The sequence below is a fragment of the Cetorhinus maximus genome, chromosome 9, assembly GCF_964194155.1.
Source record: "Cetorhinus maximus chromosome 9, sCetMax3.hap1.1, whole genome shotgun sequence".
In the NCBI taxonomy this organism is placed as follows: Eukaryota; Metazoa; Chordata; class Chondrichthyes; order Lamniformes; family Cetorhinidae; genus Cetorhinus; species Cetorhinus maximus.
Window position 1 is genome coordinate 27,426,006 of NC_135887.1, and position 22,335 is coordinate 27,448,340.

At 46.9% G+C, this 22,335-nt stretch overlaps 1 protein-coding gene across 1 annotated transcript in view; it reads left to right on the forward strand.

Annotated features, from left to right (window-relative positions):
* Positions 1-22,335, forward strand: part of pigl (phosphatidylinositol glycan anchor biosynthesis, class L) — a 75,174-nt gene that overhangs the window by 29,520 nt on the left and 23,319 nt on the right. The window contains exon 3 of the mRNA XM_078548381.1: positions 589-679. Coding sequence (XP_078404507.1) covers positions 589-679 — 91 coding nt within the window. The remainder of the gene's footprint in view (positions 1-588; positions 680-22,335) is intronic.

Sequence of the window (22,335 nt, forward strand, 5' to 3'; positions counted from 1 at the left end):
CCTCACACTCAATATTCACTGAAACACTGTCTCTCTCTCCCACACTTCTGGGCAGCAGTCTTTTCATCCACACCACGTACCACCTCGCTCCTGCCGCACCCCCACCTCCACCATCGCATTGAGCCCCTTCCAGCTCAGCAATGAGTCTTTCCCTCCCCCACCTGGCCCGGAGCGAGTCTCTCCCTCCCCCACCCAGCACAGGGCAGCTTCCCCCTCTCTGTCCCCAATACCTCTGTTTCCAGAGTTCGCTCACTGCCACCTGTGTTGCTGTTCTTCCAATCAAAGACTGCTTTTCTCTCACATTTGCTGCTGATAGACTCTCTCAAACAGCAAATACGGGAGAAGAACAGCCTGTGATTTGAGGAACAGTTTCTTTAAGAATCTCCCATTGCATTTACAGGCATTTAGGAAACTACCTCCATGGGCAACATTGGGCAGCTTTGTGGGCTGGATGTTGGACAAGCCTGATTTGGATAAATGCCGTGTGGGGGGGACGCATTAGCATGAAGTTGAGGCAATGAACAAGCTCTGTGATTTACCATTCCATCGTTGTTTGAACTATTCTATTTCCTTATTTATTTTCTCTAGTGATCTTCCAGACAATCCAAGAGTACAATGGGACCCAGCGCTCATCGCGATGCTTATCCTCAGGCACGTACAGATACATCACATCAGCCTAGTGAGTCCAAATACTGCCTTGCTTCTTTATGTCACTTTGCTTCAATTGATCAGTGTGCAGATTTGGTCCAAGGAGGAATGCAGAAAGAATATTTTTCTATCTATGCAGATGCTTCTTGACCTTGGGTTTCTTATTTTTGAACTTACTTCTGCTGAGGCTATTTGATGTTGTGCATCAAATCATAGAATGGGTACAGCGCTTGGCCCGGAGTGTCTGTGCCAGCTCTCTGCAAGAGCAGTTCACCTAGCGCTACTCCCACACCTTTCCCCCATAGCCCTGCAATTTTTTTCTCTTCAGATAATTACCCAATTCTCTTTTGAAAGCCATGATTGAATCTGCCACCACCACAATCTCAGGCGTGCATTCCAGATCCTAACTACTCACTGAATAAAAAATCTGACTCACTTCTCCTGAGATAAATTCCCTTTTCCCCCACAAGAACGTCTGTCCCCCACACAAGAACGTCTGTCCCCCACACAAGAACGTCTGTCCCCCACACAAGAACGTCTGTCCCCCACACAAGAACGTCTGTGTCCCACACAAGAACATCTGTCCCCCACAAGAACGTCTGTCCCCGTCTTTGTTGTCCCTCTCTCTCTGGGCAGAATTTTTTGTGCCCGTGGCGTTGGATGTGTTTGGTGCTGTGAGCAGACAATATGGCAAGAAGGCCAAAAATCGGTTTCACGACGTTGTGAAACCAGTTTGCAATCGTCCGTTCTGCCCATCATTTGCAGCCGTTGGATGTCGGGAACTTCATTGTAATACATCTACATATCATTATAAACCCAGTTCACCGGAATCATCCCCCCCCACACTGGACCACCCGAGCACATCAACGTGCTTGCGCACTGTCGTGTTTCACAACACCATTGAAAAGGCGAGCACCTGGCGAGCTGCACTTCAGGGGAACTCGGAGGTGAGTGCACCGTAATGTTGCGCAGCGTGGGGGCAAGGGCCGCCCTACTGTTGAAGGTAGTTAACAAGCATGTTCGGGGTGGGAGGGAGGGAAACGGCCAAATGCTCGGAAAACTTTGTTTCAAGTGATCATTCCTCCACAACTGAGACAGTTCAGGCGCAGCCACATTGACATGTTTGGAGTCGGGCCTCTAGCTTAACTGCCCACTCAAGCAACGCAGAGGCATGGAAAGTGCCACCAAGTGCTGAGGAGCTTTTCACCCCTCGGGCACAGACTGCAAAACAATGAGCATTTTAGTGGACTGCGGAACAATTGGACAACTGTGCACGTTGTATAATCTCCTTGCTAAAGCTGGCCATGGAGCAGTCACTGATAGACCAGTCTCCCCCCCTGGTTCAAGCTAACAGTGCAGCTTTGCAGTGTGGGTTAGGAGAATGCCTGCGCCTGAGCTGAGAGCACAGCATACAGCTCAATGGGCAAAGCTGCCGCCAGTCGGTCAGGTGGAATGGGACAGAGTTGAGTGGGGTCTCGGGCAGCCATGCAGCGCACTAAACTCTGGCCATCCAAGTGGTGGCCAGCACTCTCTGGGATGCATTAAGGGGCCTTCAGACTTAACTAAGAGAGGTTCTTAGTACACCCATGCTAAGCCACATGTGCCTCTCTTTCATCCTGCAGGAGGAGTACATCAGGAGCATGGAGCCAGGTGAATTAGCTGTCTGCCTCATGGCGTACAGAGAGCAGAGATGAAGGAGAAGAGATTGATGGAGGCGCCAAGCAGGGCAGAGAGAGGGAGCGGCACCCTCAGAAAGAAGAGGCGGCTGGGGCTCCTGCACACGCTGCTGAAGAGCCACAGCAAGCCATCGCTGGTTGGCGCCTAGCTAGACCCAGGGTCTATAGACGCCACCTATCACTCTTGCAGATAACTGAGAACCAGTGTCGCCAAAGACTTCGCATGTCCAGAGAAATGGTCGGTCATATCTGTCACCTGCTGCAGGATTTGGTGCCACGGGGACATGGAGGGCATCCACTGCCAGTGGCTGTGAAAGTGACCGCGGCGCTCAATTTTTATGCCAGTGGCTCCTTTCAGGGCTCCACAGGTGACCTCTGTGGGATTTCACAAGCCTCCACCCATAAATACATCCATGAGGTCACGGACGCCATCTTTGAGAGGGCACACAACTTTGTGCATTTCGCCCGGGACCAAAAGAGCGCTGGGATTTGCCCGGATCTCTGGTTTCCCACAGGTGCAGGGTGCCATCAACTGCACTCACGTGGCGCTCAGATCTCCGTGGCAACAAACGGTCAACTATGTCAACCGCAAGGGCTTTCACTCACTAAATATGCAGCTGGTGTGCGACCACCACAAACACATCCTGAAGGTCTCTGCTTGGTTCCCATGGAGTGTCCCCGACTCTTACATTCTCAGTAGGTTTCAGATCCATGACATCTTCCAGGCTCCACAGAGGCTGCAGGGATGGTTCCTCGAGGACAAGGGCTACCCGCAGACGGCGTGGCTGATGACACCCGTGCGGCGGCCTCAGACTGCAGCAGAGCGAAGGTACAATGAGGCTCATGCTGCAACTTGCACCTTGGTGAAGCAGACCATCAAGATGTTGAAAATGAGGTTCCGGCGCCTGGACTGGTCTGGTGGAGCCCTGCAATATAGTCTACAGAGGGTGTCACACTTTGTCATCACCTGCAGCGCCCTTTACAACCTGACACTGCAACGGGGAGTGGAGCTAGCTGAGGAGAAGGTGCAGGAGCTAGACTTCTCCTCAAATGAGGAAGTGTTGAAGGAGATGAGAGTGAAGAGGTCCTTGAAGGCAAGATGACAGAGATGAGGCGATTGCACTGGCAAGACAAGGCACCCGCACTCAGGAGGCCCTCACAGCTGCTAGATTTGTGGAGGATGATGATGACATGCAGTGAAGAGACACCATAGATCCTCACATTGCATCTGTGAACACTTGACTCCAGTCTGGCTGATGGCAGTGCACCTACCCTCTGTGACAAGGCTCCTGTCATGGAGACGCAACAGAGGCCTTAATAGTCGCTCAATTGCAGGAGGATGCTGACGACATGCAGTGAGGACACTCCATAGATCTTCACATAATCTCTGTGAATGTCTGACTCCTATCTGGCCGAGGGCTCGCTGGGGTCACAGGAAGAGGGGATTCAGATGAGCAGGACACTCTAGGAGTCACCTCAGTGGATGGCCCCAGGGTGTGCACCTGCTGATTCTCCTCCCTATGGGTGCTCGAGGGCCCCTGGCTGACGTCTTGAGGAGAAGGGGAAGCTGGAGCGAGATTAAGCTGTCCCGCACCCTTCTCGCGTTGATACTACTGGAGGCCAACCATGGCATCAGCGATGGAGTTCAGCCCATGCAGCAGTGCAGGATCGATGTCCTGGACCAAGGTCTCCATGGCGGCCGTTATCCTACCAGTGTTGACCTCGGTGTATTGGCATGCTGGCGCTATCACCTCAGACTTGAAGGCGGACGGACTCCTCCATCATGCTTTTGTCACGACTCACTGGGGATAGTGCGCTGTAATATCAAGCCCCACTGTTCCCCGAACTGCGACAAATGTGAAAAGTGTGACCATACCACCAAATCGCCCCAATTCTACCTAACTGTTTCACTTAGGTTAACAGAATGTGAGCACCAGGTTTGTAAACTTGAAAAGTAAATAGCTGTTTATTGAACAAAATGTCATTAACCAGTGGCAAAAGAAAGAAATATGAACTGCTAACTTCTAACACTATAATTTGAACTCTACCCCCTTCTTAAATCCCTATACAAACGCACACATAAGACACACAAATCATGGATCTTAAGGGTGGGATAAAACCATTCAATAGCGCCAATTCTGGAATACAGGATTTGATGGGTTGATTTTGATTGAAGTGTTCCAAATTCCTTTCAGTTCTTGTTGATGACACAAGGTGGTCTTCCAGCACTCTCAGTATTTAGTTCACTGGTTGAGCACTTGCCTTTCAAAGTCTCTAACAGTGATTTTCCGCTTTGCCCCTTGACAGGGCTTTTCAGAAAGAAAGCAGGTTATAGAGATACGAGGAGAAAAGCCAGCTAGTTGTTATTGTGGAATTACTGGAATCTTCCACACACAAGAGAAAGAGGTTTTACATGTTGTTACTTTCAGGCTAGGAGCTATTCAGCTGCACTGCCCTCAAACAAAACCTAGTCACCTGGTCAGGAGCCAATTAAAATGCTGTTGTCAGGCAGCTCCCTTCGTCCAGGACTCCTTTCCAGCACCATCCTGTCTTTCATGGCACACTCTGCTCCAGGACTGCAACATTGTATATATTTCTCATCCTATTCCAGTGGACATGTCTTTCGACCGGAAGCCACTATAATTCTAATCCACAGTCCAACAGAAAATAAAAAGATATGCTCTTTACAACAGTCCGACAGAAATAAAAAGATATGTTCCTTACACTTTGCAACCTGAGGAGTGCAGCGGACATCCCTTCCTGATGTTCCCGAGCTTGCCTTTGCAGCTCCAGAAATTGAGGTATGACCGAGTCCAGAGTCATCTGACTCAGACTCAGCAGATTTATGGCCTCCAGCAGTCTTCTGAGTGCCAGAAACCTGGAAAGTCCCTGCTGCCATCTGCTGTGGACCAGAAAGTGCGATGTGCTCAACAGATTGTGATCTCGAGGCTACTCTAGAACTAGGTCCCAACGAGGTGTGTGTCTCTGCACAGGTGGAGGGTATTGGTAAGTGCTGTGATGGATCTTCAATGGGGTGCCTTCAGTTTCTTCTTTCAATGTGTCTTCAGGACTTTATTTGGAGGCCCTGGGCCATGGACACCCTCGGTTGTATCCCAGATATGCATGCGAAAGCAAGGAGAGATAATTAGTGCATGGCAGGGGACTGCGAAACAGAGGAACTGACTCACAGCATGGGTGTCTGATGGATGTTGCACTGCTGGATCCTCACTTGGTAGAGCACCGCTCACCAGCACCGGTACGGGTCAGATCTTCGCCGGCCGGCTGGATGACCCTATTTTTCAAAGTCTGAAGACCTTGATTTCAGGCATTCCACCACCAGTCTGCGACCTCTCCCTCTTGTTGTGTGCCAGCTTGCCCTGCATAAATAGAGATGGAGAGAGTGTAAGCAGGACGCCCGCCAGGCCAGATGATAAATATGCCTGGTATATGTGGGTAGTGGGTGGTCCCATGGATGGGATGAGGACAATGAAGGTGTGTGCGAGAGAGTAAATGGTGATGTCCCTTGAACTGGCAGTGAGTGAGATCCCTGTGGATGTGTGATGGGTTTGTGAGTGACGAGAAGAGTGACCTATCCTGGCGGAACGGAGGAGATCATTCGCCCTCTTTCAGCACTGGGGGGCTGTCCTCTTTTGCAGGGCATTGGCACTGACCAACGCTGCCACCGCCTCCCATGCTGGATTGGTGATGTTGCTGCCCTTCCTACGGCCAGAGTGGGGTAAGAGGACATCACTGCAGGCCTCTACGGTGTCCAAAAGACTTGAGGGACATGTCACTAAACCAGGGGGCTGCAGTCTCCTAGCCTTTTGGGGCCATGTCTTCTTTGCAGCAGTCCTGGGTTGGAAGCACTAGAGCTGTGCACTGCATTTTAAATATGGCGCCTGGCATGATGAAGCAGCGAGCTGATGGCATGGCGGGCAAATCAGAGGCCACCCGCCATCGAAACGGTGTGTTTCCTGGGAATGCATGATTAATGAGGCTGGACTGAGGCAATATGGCATGAAAAGCTGCCACTGTGGCCGGTGGGTAAAACATTATTTTTCCCTTACTGCACTTAGTGCAAACCTGGGATGATCCCACCCTCTGTCCCTGACTGTCTCTCTCTTTCTCTGTTTGTCTTGACTCCCTCACTCTCTGAACCTCTACCTTTGCCCCTCCCTCTCTCTCTCTGCCTCTGCCTAGGGATAGTGATGAAACAGTCTGGGACATTGGGTACAGTATGATTCAGTGAATATGACTAAACCAGGCTGTTGTTTGACTAGTCTGTGGGTCAGCTCTCCCATTTTAGCACAAGTCCCCAGATGTTACGGAGAAAGACTTTGTAGAGTGTACTGGGCAGGGAGTGCCTCTGTCGTGTCTGGTGCCTCTCCCTCTCTCCCACTTGCTGCCTTTCTCCCACTGCTGCCTCTCCCCCTCTGCCTGGCTCTCCCTCTCTCTGCCTGGCTCTCCCTCTCTCTGCCTGGCTCTCCCTCTCTCTGCCTGGCTCTCCCTCTCTCTGCCTGGCTCTCCCTCTCTCTGCCTGGCTCTCCCTCTCTCTGCCTGGATCTCCCTCTCTCTGCCACTCTTCCGTGCTCTGCTTCTCTCCTTATCTATACCGCTCTCTCCCCTTCTGCCTGCTTCCCCCCTCTCCGTCTGCCTCTCCCTCTCTGCGTCTCCCCCTCTGACTGCCTCTCCCTCTGCCTCTCCGTATCTCTTTCCCTGTGTCTCTCCCTGCCTCTGTTTCCCTTTTCCCCCCTCTGTCTCTTACCTCCCTCTCTGTCCCTCTCTCTCCCTCCCTCTGCAGCTCTCTCTCACTCCCCTCTCTCTTTATCTCTCCTCCCGCTGCAGGTCTCTTCCTCTCCCTCCCCTCCCTCTTCTCCCTCTTCACTCCCTCTGCAGCTCCCTCCCCCTCTCCTCTCCTTTTTTTATATTCACCCATGGGATATGGGAGTCACTGGCTAGGCCAGCACTTATTACCCACCCCTAATCGCCCTTTAGAAGGTGGTGGTGAGCTGCCTTCTTGAACTGCTGCAGTCCATGTGGTGTAGGTACACCAACAGTGTTGTTAGGAAGGGAGTTCCAAGATTTTGACTCAGTGACAATGAAGGAACGGCGATACATTTCCAAGTCAGGATGGTGAGTGGCTTGGAGTGGAATTTCCAGGTGGTGGTGTTCCCATTTATCCGCTGCCCTTGTCCTTCTAGTTGGTAGATGTTGTGGATTTGGAAGGTGCTGTCGAAGGAGCCTTGGTGAGTTTCTGCAGTGCACCTTGTAGATGGTACACACTGCTGCCACTGTGCGTCGGTGATGGAGGGAGTGAATGTTTGTGGATGGGGTGCCAACCAAGTGAGCTGCTTTGTCCTGGATGGTGTCAAGCTTCTTCAGTGTTGTGGGAGCTGCATTCATCCAGTCACGTGGAGAGCATTCCAACACGCTCCTGACTTGTGCCTTGTAGATGATGGACAGGTTTTGGGGAGTCAGGAGCTGAGTTATTCGCCGCAGGATTCCTAGCCTTTGTTCTGCTCTTGTAGGACCAGTTAGTCCAGTTCAGTTTCTGGTCAATGATAACTCCCAGGATGTTGATAGTGGGAGATTCAGCGATGGTAATGCCATTGAATGTCAAGGGAGATGGTTAGATTCTCTTTTGTTGGAAATGGTCATTGCCTGGCACTTGTGTGGCATGTATTTTACTTGCCATTTATCAACCCAAGCCTGAATATTGTCCAGGTCTTGCTGCATAGGGGCAGGGACTGCTTCTGTACCTGAGGAGTTGTGAGTGGTGCTGAACATATGCAATCATCCACAAGCAACCCTACTTCTGACCTTATGATGGAAGGAAGGTCATTGATAAAGCAGCTGAAGATGGTTGGGCTGAGGACACTACTCTGAGGAACTCCTGCAGTGATGTCCTGGAGCTTAGATGATTGACCTCCAACAACCACAATCACCTTCCTTTGTGCTAGGTATGACTCCAACCAGAGGAGAGTTTTCCCCCTGATTCCCATTGACTCCAGTTTTGCTAGGGCCCCTTGATACCACACATGGTCAAATGCTGCCTTGATGTCAAGGGCAGTCACTTTCATCTCACCTCGGGAGTTCAGCTATTTTGTCCATGTTTGGACTAAGGCTGTAATGAGGTCAGGAGCTGAGTGGCCCTGACGGAAACCAAACTGAGTGTTAGTGAGCAGATTAGTCCTGAGTAAGTGCCACTTGATAGCACTATCAACAACATTTTCCATCACTTTGCTCATGTTAAGATAATGTTTTTTTTATTCATTCACAGGATGTGGGCTTTGCTGGCTGGGCCAGCATTTATTGCCCATCCCTAGTTGCCCTTGAGAAGGTGGTGATGAGCTACCTTCTTGAACCACTGCAGCCCATGTGGTGTCAGTACACCCACAGTAGTGTTAGGAAGGGAGTTCCAGAATTTTGACCCAGCAACAGTGAAGGAACAGCAATATATTTCCAAGTCAGGATGGTGAGTGACTTGGAGGGGAACTTCCAGGTGGTGGTGTTCCCATCTGCCTGCTGCCGTGGTCCTTCTAGATGGTAGCGGTTGTGGGTTTAGAAGATGTTGTCGAAGGAACCTTGGTGAATTCCTGCAGTGCATCTTGTAAATGGTACACACTGCTGCTACTGTGCGTCGGTGCTGGAAAGAGTGAATGTTTGTGGATATGGTGCCAATCAAGCAGGCTGCTTTGTCCTGGATGGTGTCGATCTTCTTCAGTGTTGTGGGAGTTTCACTCATCCAGGCAACTGGGGTGTATTCCATCACACTCCTGACTTGTGCCTTGTATATGGTGGACAGGCTTTGGGGAGTCAAGAGGTGAGTTACTTGTCGCAGAATTCCTAGCCTCTGACCTGCTATGACCTGTATGGCTAATCCAATTCACTTTCTGGTCAATGGTAACCCTCAGCATGTTGATAGTGGGGGATTCAGTGATGGTAATGCCATTGAACGTCATGGGGAGATGGTTAGATCCTCACTTGTTGGAGGTGGTCATGGCCTGGCACTTGTGTGGCGCAAATGTTACTTGCCAGTTTTCAGCTTAAACCTGGATATTGTCCAGGTCTTGCTGTATTTGGACATGGACGGCTTCAGTATCTGAGGAGTCACGAATGGTGCTGAACATTGTGCAATCATCAGCGAACTTCCCCACTTCTGACCTTATGATGGAAGAAAGGTCATTGATGAAGCAGCTGAAGATGGTTGGGCCTAGGACACTACCCTAAGGTATGCCTACAGTGATGTCCTGGAGCTGGGACGACTGACCTCCGACAACCACAAGCATCTTCCTTTGTGCTACCAATGGAGAGTTTTCCCCCTGATTCCCATTGACTCCAGTCTTGTTAGGTCCTTAATGCCACACTCGGTCAAGCGTGGCCTTGATGACAAGGGCAGTCACTCTCACCTTACCTCAGGAGTTCACTTCTTTTGTCTATGTTTGAACCAGGGCTGTAATGAGGTCAGTAGCTGAGTGGCCCTGGCGTAACCAAAACTGGGCGCCAGTGAGCAGCTTATTGCTAAGCAAATGCCGCTTGATAGCACTGTTGATGACCCCTTCCATTACTTTACTGATGATTGAAAGTAGATTCATGGGGTGATAATTGGCTGGACATGCTTGGGCAATTTTCCACATAGCCAGGTAGATGCCAGTATTGTAGCTGTACTGGAACAGCTTGGCTACAATCATGGTAAGCTCTGGAGCACAAGTCTTTAGTACTATTGACGGAATATTGTCAGGGACGATAGCGTTTGCACTATCCAGTGCCTTCAGCCGTTTCTTAATATCGTGTGGAATGAATCGAATTGGCTGAAGACTGGCGTGTGTGATGCTGGGGACCTACGGAGGAGGCTGAGATGGATCATCCACTCGGCATTTCTGGCTGAAGATTGTAGCAAATGCTTCAGCCTTAGCTTTTGCCCTGATGTGCTGGGCTCCTCCATCATTGAAGATGGGGATATTTGTGGAGCCTCCTCCTCCAGTGAGTTGTTTAATTGTCCACCACCATTCACGACTGGATGTGACAAGACTGCAGAGCTTAGATCTATTCCATTGGTTGTGGGATCGCTTAGGCCTGTCTATCACTTGCTGCTTATGCTCTTTGGCACGCAATTAGTCCTGTGTTATAGCTTCACCAGGTTGATGCCTCAATTTTAGGAATGCTTGATGCTGCTCCTGACATGCCCTCCCGTACTCTTCATTGATTCAGGGTTAATTCCCTGGCTTGATGGTAACAGTAGAGTGGAGGAAATGCCAGGCCATGAAGTTACAGATTGTGTTTGAATACAATTCTCCTGCTACTGATGGCCCACAGTGCCTCATGGATGAATGTTTTCGTGATAGTTCCTTGGAGCAGTACGTAGTAGAACCGACTAGGAATAAAGCTATCTTGGATCCAGTATTGTGTAATGAAGCAGTATTAATTAGTAATATCATAGTAAAAGATCCACTGGGAAATAGTGACCATAAGAACATTCAATTCCATGTTAAGTTTGAAAGTGATGCATTCCAATCTCAAACAAACGAATCTTAAACTTAAACAAAGCCAATTACATAGGTATGAGGGTAAAACTGGCTACGGTTAATTTGGTAAATAGATTAAAAGGTACAGTGATAAATGAACATTTAAATAAATAATTCAAAATGTTCAACAAAAATACATTCCACTGAAGAACCAAAACGCAGCAAGAAGGACTGATCCGTGACTCACTCAGGAAATTAAGGATAGTATTAGATTAAAAGAAGAGACTTCGAATGTTGCAAAAGACAGTAGAAAGTCTCAGGATTGGGAGTGTTTTAGAAGCCAGCAAAGGGCTACCAAAAAGTTGATGATAAGGGGAAAAAATAGAATATGAAAGTAAACTAGCCAGGAATATAAAAACAGATTGTTAGAGCTTTTATAAGAATGTCTAAAGGAAGAGAGTAGCTAAAGAAATTACACTGGGCCCTTAGAAGCTGAGGCAAAAGAAATTATCATGGGGATTGAGGAAATGGCGGAGGCATTGAATAAATATTTTGTATCTGTCTTCACAGTGGAAAACACAAGTTTCATACCAGAAAAAGACGATAACCTAGGAACTAAAAAGAGTGAGGGAATTAGGGGATGTCATTGTAATTGTATTGGAGAAACTCAAGAGACTAAAATCCGACAAATCCCTGAGACCTGATGGCCTACACTGTCGGTTTCTAAAAGAGATAGCTGCAGAGATGGTGGATGTGCTCGCTATGATTTTCCAAAACTCTTTAGATTCAGGAAGGGTCCCACTGGACTGGAAGTTGGCAAATGTTACACCGCTTTTCAAGAAAGGACGGATCAACTACAGGCCAGTTAGCCTAACATTATTTGTTGGGAAAATGCTGGAATCTATTATTAAGGAAATCTTAACAATGCACTTAGGAAAACATAGTATGATTAGAACTAGTCAACCTGGTTTTATTAAAAGGAAATCCTGTTTGAAAAATTTATTAGATTTTTTTGAGGGTGTAACCAATAGGGTAGATAAAGGGGAACCAGTCGATGTATTCTTTCTGGATTTCCAAAAGGCTTTAGATACAGTGCCACACAATAGGTTACTAGGTAATAATAGGCTCATGGAGTTGGGGATAATATATTAGCATGGATAGAGAATTGGTTAACAACGAGAAAACAGAGAGTAGGCATAAACAGGGTTTTTTTGAGTTGGCAGGCTGTGAATCGTGGAGTGCCGCAAGGATCAGTGGTGGGATCTCAGCTATTTACAATCTATATTCACAACTTAAATGAAGAGACAGAGAGTAACGTGTCTAAGTTTGCTGATGACATCAAGCTAGGTAGAAAGGTAAGCTGCTGAGATGGCACAGAGAGGCTGCAAAGAGATATGAACAGATTAAGTGAGTGGGCAACAAGATGGCAGATGGAGTATAATATAGGGAATTGTGAAGTTATTCACTTTGGTCGTTAGAATAAAAAAGCAGAACATTTTTTAAAAGATGAGAAACTTGTAAGTGTTGATGTTCAAAGAGACTTGGGTGTGCTTGTACAAGGAGCGCAGAAGGTTAGCATGCAGGTGCAGTAAGCAATTAGGAAGGCAAATGGCAAGTTGGCCTTTATTACAAGGGGATTGGAGTACAAGAATAAATAAGTCTTGCTACAGTTGGACATGGTTTTGGTGATGGTGAGACCGCATCTGGAGTACTATGTGCAGTTTTGGTCTCCACATTTTAGAAAGGATATCCTTGCATTGGAGGCGGTACAGTAAAAGCTCACTAAATTGGTACCTGGGATGAGGGAAATGTCTTATGATGAGAGGCTGAGTAAATTGGTCTTATATTCTCTGGAGTTTAGAAGAATGGGAGATACTCTCATTGAAACCTACAAAATTCTGACGGGGCTTCCTCTTGTGGGTGAGTCCAGAACTAGGGGGCACTGTTTAAGAATTAGGGGTTGCCCTTTTCGGACAGAGATGAGGAGAACCTTTTTTCTCTCAGAGGGTTGTGCGACTTTGGAACTCTGCCTCAGAAGGCAGTGTAGGATGGGTCACTGAATATTTTTAAGGTGGAGGTAGATAGATTCTTGTTACACTAGGGAATCAGAGGTTATCAGAGGTAGATAGGAATGTGGAATTTGAAACACAAACAAATCAGCCATGATCTTATTGAATGGTGGAGCAGGCTTAAGGGGCCGAATGGCCTACTTCTGTTATTTTGAATGTTTGTGTGGACGCTGAGAGATTGTTTCCATTGGTTGGGGAACCTAAAACATGGGGGCATAGTCTCAGGATAAGGGGCCAATCATTTAGGACTGAGATGTGGAGAAATTACTTCGCTCAAAGGGCTGTGAATCTATGGAATTCTCTACCCTAGAGGGTTGTGGATGCTCCATCGTTCAATATATTTAAGGCTGGCATAGAGATTTTTGGTCTCTCAGGGAAGTAATGGAAAAGGGGAGCGGACACTCCAAGGATGCCCTACTGCTCAACCTCCCCTCTACCAGTGACTCTATCAACTCCAGCAGGTTAGGCTGAGAAAGGTGCACCTGCACCTGTGCAGGAGATCCTTAGCACCCTGGGGCCCTCTAGGCCTCGGGCCACAAGAGGATGCCCACCAAAGTCATCACAGTCAACAGGACATAGCAGTCGGAAGGCTTCCTCCACCTCAGTTGTGGATGTCGGGACTACGCCTAGACGAAGTAATAGAAAAAGAAAGATAAAGAAGTTTTGAAGGCACACATGTGCCACTGATGTACAACCATTGTGAACAGTTTTGACACTTGTAAATATATGTTCACTTGCACTGTTTGGAAGTGTCCTGGATTCTCCTCTTGCTGTTGGTTGCTTCGGTGGTCACAGGCATTTAAGGGTGTGGAATTTGGTTTCACATTAGAAACCGATAATGAGCTCCTATAGATTCACTTCCCTCACATGATCAACTCAGTAATCCCACATGTGCATGCTTAAGCACTAGTCATCAGTTGTGAGTGTGCAGCCTGGGCACCCACCGTGCAATCCGTTACTTGCAGTTCACTATGTCCTGAGCTCTGAAAATGATGTCTGTGCAGAATATTCAGCGAGGTCATTGCATCTTCTGCTGCTATTGCCCTCATGCGAGATGTGGATGGATGCACAGAGTCCTCAAGGGGAGTTAAACAGGCTATGTGAGTGGCAAGGAACATTGTAGTTGCAGGTTGAGAGTTGAAAGAGTGAAGCTCTAGGCTGTGTTCTTAACAGTCGAAAACCATAAGCTTCCCTACATGTTTGGAAAAAGCTGTGGTGAGCACTTCCAGTCGTTACTGGCCGTCCTTGGTGATCTGTAATTTTGATACAACATACAGTTGAGAGTGTAAGTAAGAAGGCAATGGGCAAGTTAGCCTAGACTGCAAGAGGAATTGAGTGTAGGATTAAAGAGGTGTGTGTGCAGTTGACTGAAGCCTTTGAGAGACCTCACATGGAATTGTTTGGTTTGCTCCTCCTTATTAGGGTTGCAATGGACTTTGTATAAAAGGATTGCAAACAAAGTGCATCGGACCTCATTGAGGGACTGGGGTATTATTCCATGAGGTGAGAGAGAATAGAATGGGCCTATGTGCTGGCCATGCCAAAGACTGTGAAGCTATCCATGTGAAGCCTCAACAGCTCCACAGGGCACTGCAGGGTCCAGGCAGGAAAGATGTTGAACTTGGCCAAGATGTCCAGAAATGACAGATCACAGTCTCATACTAATATTAAAGTCATCTAGGACTGAAACTTGTAGGAATTTCTGCAATTGGAGAGTCTGGAGTGGTTGCTACTCAACAACCCATAATGCACGTGAGGCACTGTCATTGAGTAGACTCCAAAGTAACCTCAGAACTTTTCAGGATGATAAAGATGTCCAGAGATATGGGGTTACCGTGAATGAGTGGCAATCAGGGTGCAGGAGCACAATCTTTCCTGATCAGTCTACATGGAGGAATGATTTCAAGGGGTCAAATGTTCTCATGTTGCTCCTCCCTGTGCACCCATATATCTGGTTCGGCCAGAAAGAGCTCTCTGCAAGGTCTGCCCCCTCTATTGGGAGTGGTGTGAGGGTGACCTGAGCACATCCCTGGCAAGGTTAGATTTCATGTTGCTTTCAACGTACCATGCATACGAACTTTATGAGGGCATGGGAAAAATCTCATTTCAACTTACAAGAGCCAGAGGTCCCGGGAGAACAGGAGTGTTATGCAGGTTCTATTAAATCTCCTCTTAGCCGCCTTCTCTCCAAGAAGAACAATCCCAACCTCTCCAATCTATGCTCATAAACTGAAGTTTCACACCCCTGGAAGCATTCTTGATAGAGATGTTCAAAATCATGAGGCAGCTAGACAGAGTAGATAGGGAGAAGCTGTTCCTGTTCGTAAAAGGATCAAGAACGAGAGGGCACAGATTTAAAGTGATTTGCAAAAGAAGCAAATGTGACGTGAGAAAAAACTTTTTCGCACAACGAGTGGCTCGAGTCTGGAATGCACTGCCTGGAAATGTGGTGGAGGCAGGTTCAATCGAGGCATTCAAGAGGGCATTAGATGATTATGTAAATAGAAACAATGTGCAGGGTATGGAGAAAGCTAGGGCAATGGCACTAGGTCATAATGCTCATTTGGAGAGCTGGTGCAGACACAATGAGCCGAATGGCCTCCTTCTGGGCCATTAAAATTCTGTGATTCTGTGATTCCTATTGATGAATGTGACTGGCTGACACCAGGGAGCACTCAAGACCACGTGTGTGCAGTCAGTAGTGCCTTACACATTTGCAGGTAACTTGCGATTGCTGCAAAACCCAACGTTCTGGCAGCCTGACCTTTGGGATCCAGGCAGAATTGGGCAAATTGGTGCGTTCTCTTGAAGAGGGCATCTGCCACCTCCTGGATGCACTTGTGCATTCCTGACTGGGAGATGCCACACTGGTCCCCAGTGGAACCCTGAAAGAGGCCACCGGCAAAGGGGTTTAGGTGACGGTGACCTTTAATGCCACCGGCATGGCCTCCAAGTGCTTGTGGCCACAGGTCCTAATGGAGAAGCAGGCAGATGTGAGCAACCATATTCTGGGAGATCCTAAGGCGCCTCCAGCATTGCCTTTTGCTCAACAGTAGGTACCTGCACTGCCTTTGATATTCCAGAGGTTGGGCCAATGCTCATCATCAAAACTCGCTCCTGGTTGCCATCATTCTGACCTTCTTGAGGCCCCGCTGCCTCTGCTACTCAGGCTGTTGCTCCTCCTGGCCCTGTGTTAACATGCGCCAGTTCTTCCTCCTCATCTGGACAAGAATCGGTAGAAAGGCAGGGTTGCCTGGAACCTGCATCATCTGGGCCTCAGTGGATCTGTGAACTAAGTGCAGTAATCTATCTAGTAAGCATATTCTTTTTAGATTAGCCTCCATCTCAGAGCCACCAAACCAGTGCTAAGCCCTGTGCCTGTCTTCCGTCAAAATGTGGTATCCCCACCCCACCCCTTCCAGGTGAAGGACATTCTGGAGGACCACAGATGACTGTTCCTCCTGTTCATACGTGACTATACATGGAGACATTGTGCATTGACAGGGGTGATGAGAGCCATGTACGAGAACCCTCCCTATTCAGACACTATTCAGCTTGCCTCCATTACCCTTGAGACAATAGAGACTATTACCTTGGCATCATAGAAAGATTTACCACATAAGCCCTTGTCAGCCATGACCATTTACCAGGGAGGATGGAGGTTTGGTGTCGGAAGTTTGCTGCCATCCACCACAAGTGCACATTCACCTCCCTCCCTCCCTTCACCCCTGCCTCTGACAGCAACAGATGCCAAATTGTACAGAATGTATAGCAGTTCCAGACCTTGATAGGTTGTTGCTGGAATGCAACCCATTTACCATGGAGCAAAGCTGGTATGTTGGGTGTTGGAACCTTGAGAGCAGAACTCAGCTAAGACTGGTTCTCCATGGAGTGGACTAATAATTAACAGGGTGCCCCTTCACTCAGCCCAAAAAACGAAGCATTAACTTCCCACACCCATTCTGAGACTCCTCACGTTTCGAACGCTTGAGTGGTTCTACGAACTACACAACAACCTCGGGAGCTTCAGCATAGTGCATGTAAGGTCTTCCAGAACATCAAGCACCTTCTATCCTCTCCCTGTTTCTTACCAGATTCTTCCCATCCTCATATACAATCACCGCCTTCTCATTCCTCTCCTTCCTGTAACTTTTTGGCCTCTCCCATTACCCTGGACCCAATTATCATTTATGTTGACATTCCTGCTCACCCCCTATTCCCTTCATGTCAATGTGCCCTGACCCTTACCCATGCCGTCCTCAAGGCCTGCTGTACCCTGACTTTCCCCAGCTACCCCACCGCACCCCCATGAGACCATCCACTACCCTGCCATGAGCCTAGCACTTTCACCCCACCTGATCTAACTTCCTTCTCTGCCTGTGACTGCACCCTCTGAGTTCCAGTACCTTCCTTCAAACCCATGGACCAAATTGAAGGACTCTTGGACTATGCCATTTAGACATATCTTTCCAAAGATGCCTTGCACTGCCCTACAATGGCACCAAGACATGCGTGACATGCTTACCCTTCTAACATGTCCAGGACAGTCTGCCTTCCTTCCCCAGGCACCCTTCTGAACCAGTCCTGGACAATCTGGCTCCCTTCCCAGGACAGCCTCCGATCCAACAAGAAAATACACACTGTTGGACCTGGTTCTTGGAAATGAGGTGGACCAAGTAGATCAAGTGTCAGTAGGGGAACATTTAGGAGACAGTGATCATTATATTGTGCATTTTAAGATGATGATAGAAAAGGACGATAGGCAATCCAGAGTAAGAATAATTAACTGGACGAGAGCCGACTTTGATGGGGCAAGAATGGATCTGGACCAGATAGACTGGAACAAAAGGTTGGTGAGAAAAACTGTAGCTGAACAATGGGCTACTTTCAAAAAAGAATTGGTATGGGCACAATCAAGGTATATTCCATCGAAAGGGAAAGCTAGAGCTCCTTGGATGAAAAAGGAGATAGAAATTAAGATAAAAAAGAAAGTGTGCTTATGACAGGTGTCAGATAGAAAATACAATTGAGAACCAAGAGGAATTCAGAAGGTTCACAGGGGAGGTGAGAAAGCATATTAGAGAATCGAAGAGGGATTATGAGAAAAGACTGGCAGCCAATGTAAAGGGGAATCCCATAATCTTCTATAGGCATATAAATAATAAAAGGATAGTAAAGGGAGGAGAAGGGCCGATTAGGGACTTAAAAGGGAATTTGAACATGGACGAAGGGGCCATGGCTGAGGTATTAAATGAATACTTTGCATCTGTCTTTACCAAGGAAGTAGATGCTACCCAGGCCATGGTGACAGACAAAGAAACTCAGTCACCAGAAGGGTTCAAAATTGATAAGGAGGAAGTGTTAAATAGACTGTCGGTACTTAAAGTAGACAAGGCACTGGGACCAGATGAGATACATCCAAGGATATTAAAGGAAGTGAGAGTAGAAACTGCAGGGCACTGGCCATAGTTTTTCAGTCTTCCCTGGACTTGGGGGAGGTGCCAGAGGACTGGAGAATTGCAAACATTATGCCCTTGTTCAAAAGAGGTTATAAGGATAAGCCCAGCAATTACAGATCAGTCAGTTTAACTTCAGTGGTGGGCAAGATTCTAGAAACAATTATTCAGGATAGAATTAGTAGTCACATGGAAAAATATGGGTTGATAAGGAAGAGCCAGCATGGATTTCTAAAGGAGAAATCGTGTTTAATTAACTTGCTGGAGTTTTTTGAAGAGGTGACAGAAAAGGTCGATGAGGGTAATGCTGTTGATGTGGTGTACATGGACTTTCAAAAGGCATTTGGTACGGTGTCACACAACAGACTTGAGAAAAGCTATTGCTCATGGAATAAAAGGGACACTAGCAATGTGTGTACAAAATTGGCTGAAGAATAGGAAGCATAGAGTAATGGTCGTTGGATATTTTTCGGGCTGAAGGAAGGTTTGTAGTGGAGTTCCCCAGGGATCGGTATTAGGCCCCTTGCTTTTCTTGATATATATTAATGATCTGGATCTTGGTGTGCCGGGGACAATTTCAAAGTTTGCGGATGATACGAAGCTTGGGAGTGTTATAAACTGCGAGTAGGACAGTGTAGAACTTCAAAACGACATAGACAAGTTAGTGGAGTGGGCAGATAGGTGGCAGATGAAGTTCAATGCGGATAAGTGTGAGGTGATGCATTTTGGTCAGAAGAACATGGACAGACAATACAAAATAAGGGGTGAAATTTTGAAGGGCGTGCAGGAGCAGAAAGACCTGGGTGTTTATGTGCATAGATCATTGAAGGTGGCAGGACAGGTGGCGAGAGCAGTTAATAAAGCATATAGTATCCTGGGCTCCATTAATGGGGGCATAGAGTACAAGAGCAAGGAGGTTATGCTGAATTTATTCAAGACACTTGTTAGACCTCAGCTGGAGTATTGTGTACAGTTCTGGGCACCATATTATAGGGAGGGTGTGAACACATTGGAGAGAGTGCAGAAGGGATTTACAAGAATGGTTCCAAGGATGAGAAACTTCAGTTATGAAGATAGATTAGAGAGGTTGAGACTGTTCTCCTTTGAGAGACGAAGGCTAAGAGGAGATTTGATAGAGATGTTCAAGATCATGAGGGGGCTAGACAGATTAGATAAGGAGAAGCTGTTCCTGCTCGTAAAAGGATCAAGAATGAGAGGGCACAGATTTAAAGTGATTTGCAAAAAAAGCAAATGTGACATGAGAAAAAACTTTTTCACACAACAAGTGGTTTGGGACTGGAATGCACTGTCTGGAAGTGTGGTGGATGCAGGTTCAATCGAGGCATTCAAGAGGACATTAGATCTATTTGAATAAGAACAATGTGCAGGGGTACAGGGAAAAGGCAGAGCAATGGCACTAGGTCATAATGCTCATTTGGAGAGCCAGTGCAGACAAGATGGGCCAAATCGCCGCCTTCTGTGCCATTAAAATTCTGTGATGTCCTTGACTTTCTGTCTTCCTTCCTAGGAAAGCCTCTCACCCTTCCCTGCTGATCCTCTCTCCCCCCCCCCCCCCCCCCCCCCCAAACTCCCTCTACCATAACAACCTCCCGCCCACCCTTCCCCATCGATCCTCCCTCCCCTGTCGAGCCTCCCCTCCACCCTTCCCCACTGGTCCTCCCTCCCCTGCCCAGCCTTCGTGCACCTTGGCCTACCAGCACCCAATATCAATCAAGGGGCTGACATTTCTGAGCAGCCTCCAAGAAGGCCAAAGCAATGGTTCCTCACTTCAAAGTCATGGAAGAAGTCAGCCTCGCCAGTTTCATGCCGCTTACATCCAACCGTAAATGTGAACTTTCTAATTTCTGACTAGCGGAGAACTTAATTTGGAGGGGGAACTTATTTCTAGCAAGCTGGCCTTTTAATGAGCATGCATGCAAAAGGGCTTCCCGACATTGTTTGTCAGGAAACTTGACCTGCCTTTGAAGCCCCGAGAACATAATTGCAAAAGTTTGCCTCACACCAAATTGAGTTCCCCTGCCAGCCAAGCTTCCCGCTGAAGGTGGAACAGGAATATTCCAGCCAATAATTCAGTTTGTATGTATGTATGTAGAGATTGAAGGTAATGAAGAGGTATTTCAGATTTAACAACACACCTCAGTGTGACTTTTGTTATGACGTGGCAGATGATGTGTGCCAGGCAGATCAAATTCACAAGGGAAACTTGACCACATGGTCACAACTGTTTTGCAATTTGGATTTTGTTTCAAGGCATTCCCTGAATTCAGAAGTAATAAGACTACCAAGACTTAAGAGGTTTTTAGAAAGCTAACTTAAACATTTATTAACAAAATAAAAGATTTCAAGCACAAACATAGGTCTACAAATTACTACTATAATAACTCTGAAACCCCTAATTAATCTGGCTTCCAGTTAAGGCAACAGTAAAACAGATAGATTTAAATAGACCTAGGCAAAGCAACAGTGGTATGGGATAGTGATATTCAAAGTGAGTTTTCTCAGCTTCGGTTCCTGTAGACTTCAACTTGATGCGCAGAGGCTGGAGGCTTTTCACACTGGTGTTAGATCTTAGAATGCCTTCTCCCTTCTGACACAGAGCCTCAGCTCCTTCATACATGTTTTTCCCTATTTAATGTAAATGCTATCGTTTCCATATGTTTTTGCAACTTTACTTATCTCATAAAATTAGTACTATGAAAGATATATATTATCAGTAACCGTTTGGAAAAATAAACACACTGTTTAGTTTAGCTTCTTCTGGCTAGGTGTAGCATCTTACCATCTCTTTGAAATTCAAACTACTCTGGCTTATCTAAAAATGCACATTTTCCTTACACCTCACATTCTAAAACTTCAGCCATGTTTATGCATTTAGCATTTCAAACCTAGCATCTTGTTGATAACTCAAAAGCCTCCAGCTGTCTCCAATTTAATTAAATCCCACATACACACAGTAATCCAAACCCCACTATTAATCTACCTTTACAATAAATCGCAATAATACAATGCAAATTATTATATTTTCATGACACTTATCATCTTCCATTATAAAGGTTATGTGGTTAATTTTGGAAGAGATAATGGAGAGATGTCAGTCATTGCCCGTTGCATAACTCTTGCTTCACTTCACATTGTTGGCGGTGGTTTGAGTAATCTCTGAGCACTGATCTTGAGTAACTTAGCGGTATTTTTTTTTTCTCTGGCTAGATTATAATTTTCTGTGGAGTCTTATAGAACCACCAAATCATACAGCACTCAGGGAGGCCAATTGGCCCATCATCCTTTTGCCAACTATTTGGAAGAGCTATCCATTTAGTGTCACTTACCTCCTGCTCTTTTTTGAATAGTACAGCAATTCCTAGGAGAATGTTAGATTCAATTAATACATTTCTCGTGTTGTAGGCTGGAAAGAAACTTGAGCTGCTCCACAAATCACGGTTTATTCTTCTGGTCAAACATATTGGAATTACCAGCCCTGAACCAGAGATGTGTTGCTGCTGATCATCCTCTGTTACTGGGTACACATGCATTTTGAAGCCACTGTGGCAAGACAATACGTGGGAAAGAAAGGTCAGTCACATTCCAAGCCCAGAGCTGGGCATGGTGACACTGACATAAAAACAGAAAATGCTGGAAACACTCAGCAGGTTTGGCAGCATCTGTGGAGAGAGAAACAGAGTTAACATTTCAGTGACCTTTCATCAGAACTGAGGAAAATTAGGAATGTAGTAGGTTTTGAGCAAGTGAAAAGGGGAGAAGGTGGGAAAAAGAATCAAATGGGAAGGTCTGTGATAGGGTGGATGGTAGGAGAGATTAAATGACAAAATGTTGCATGTAACAAAAGGCGAAAGAGAGTGGTAATGGATATAGTAAAGAAAAGATGTATCATAATGAGGTGTGAATGGCTGGACAGCAGCCATCCAAATGCAAAGTAAAGGAATAAAGAAACAAGAAAAACTGAACCAGCAAGAAAAATGAAACAAAATGGAGGGAGAGATTA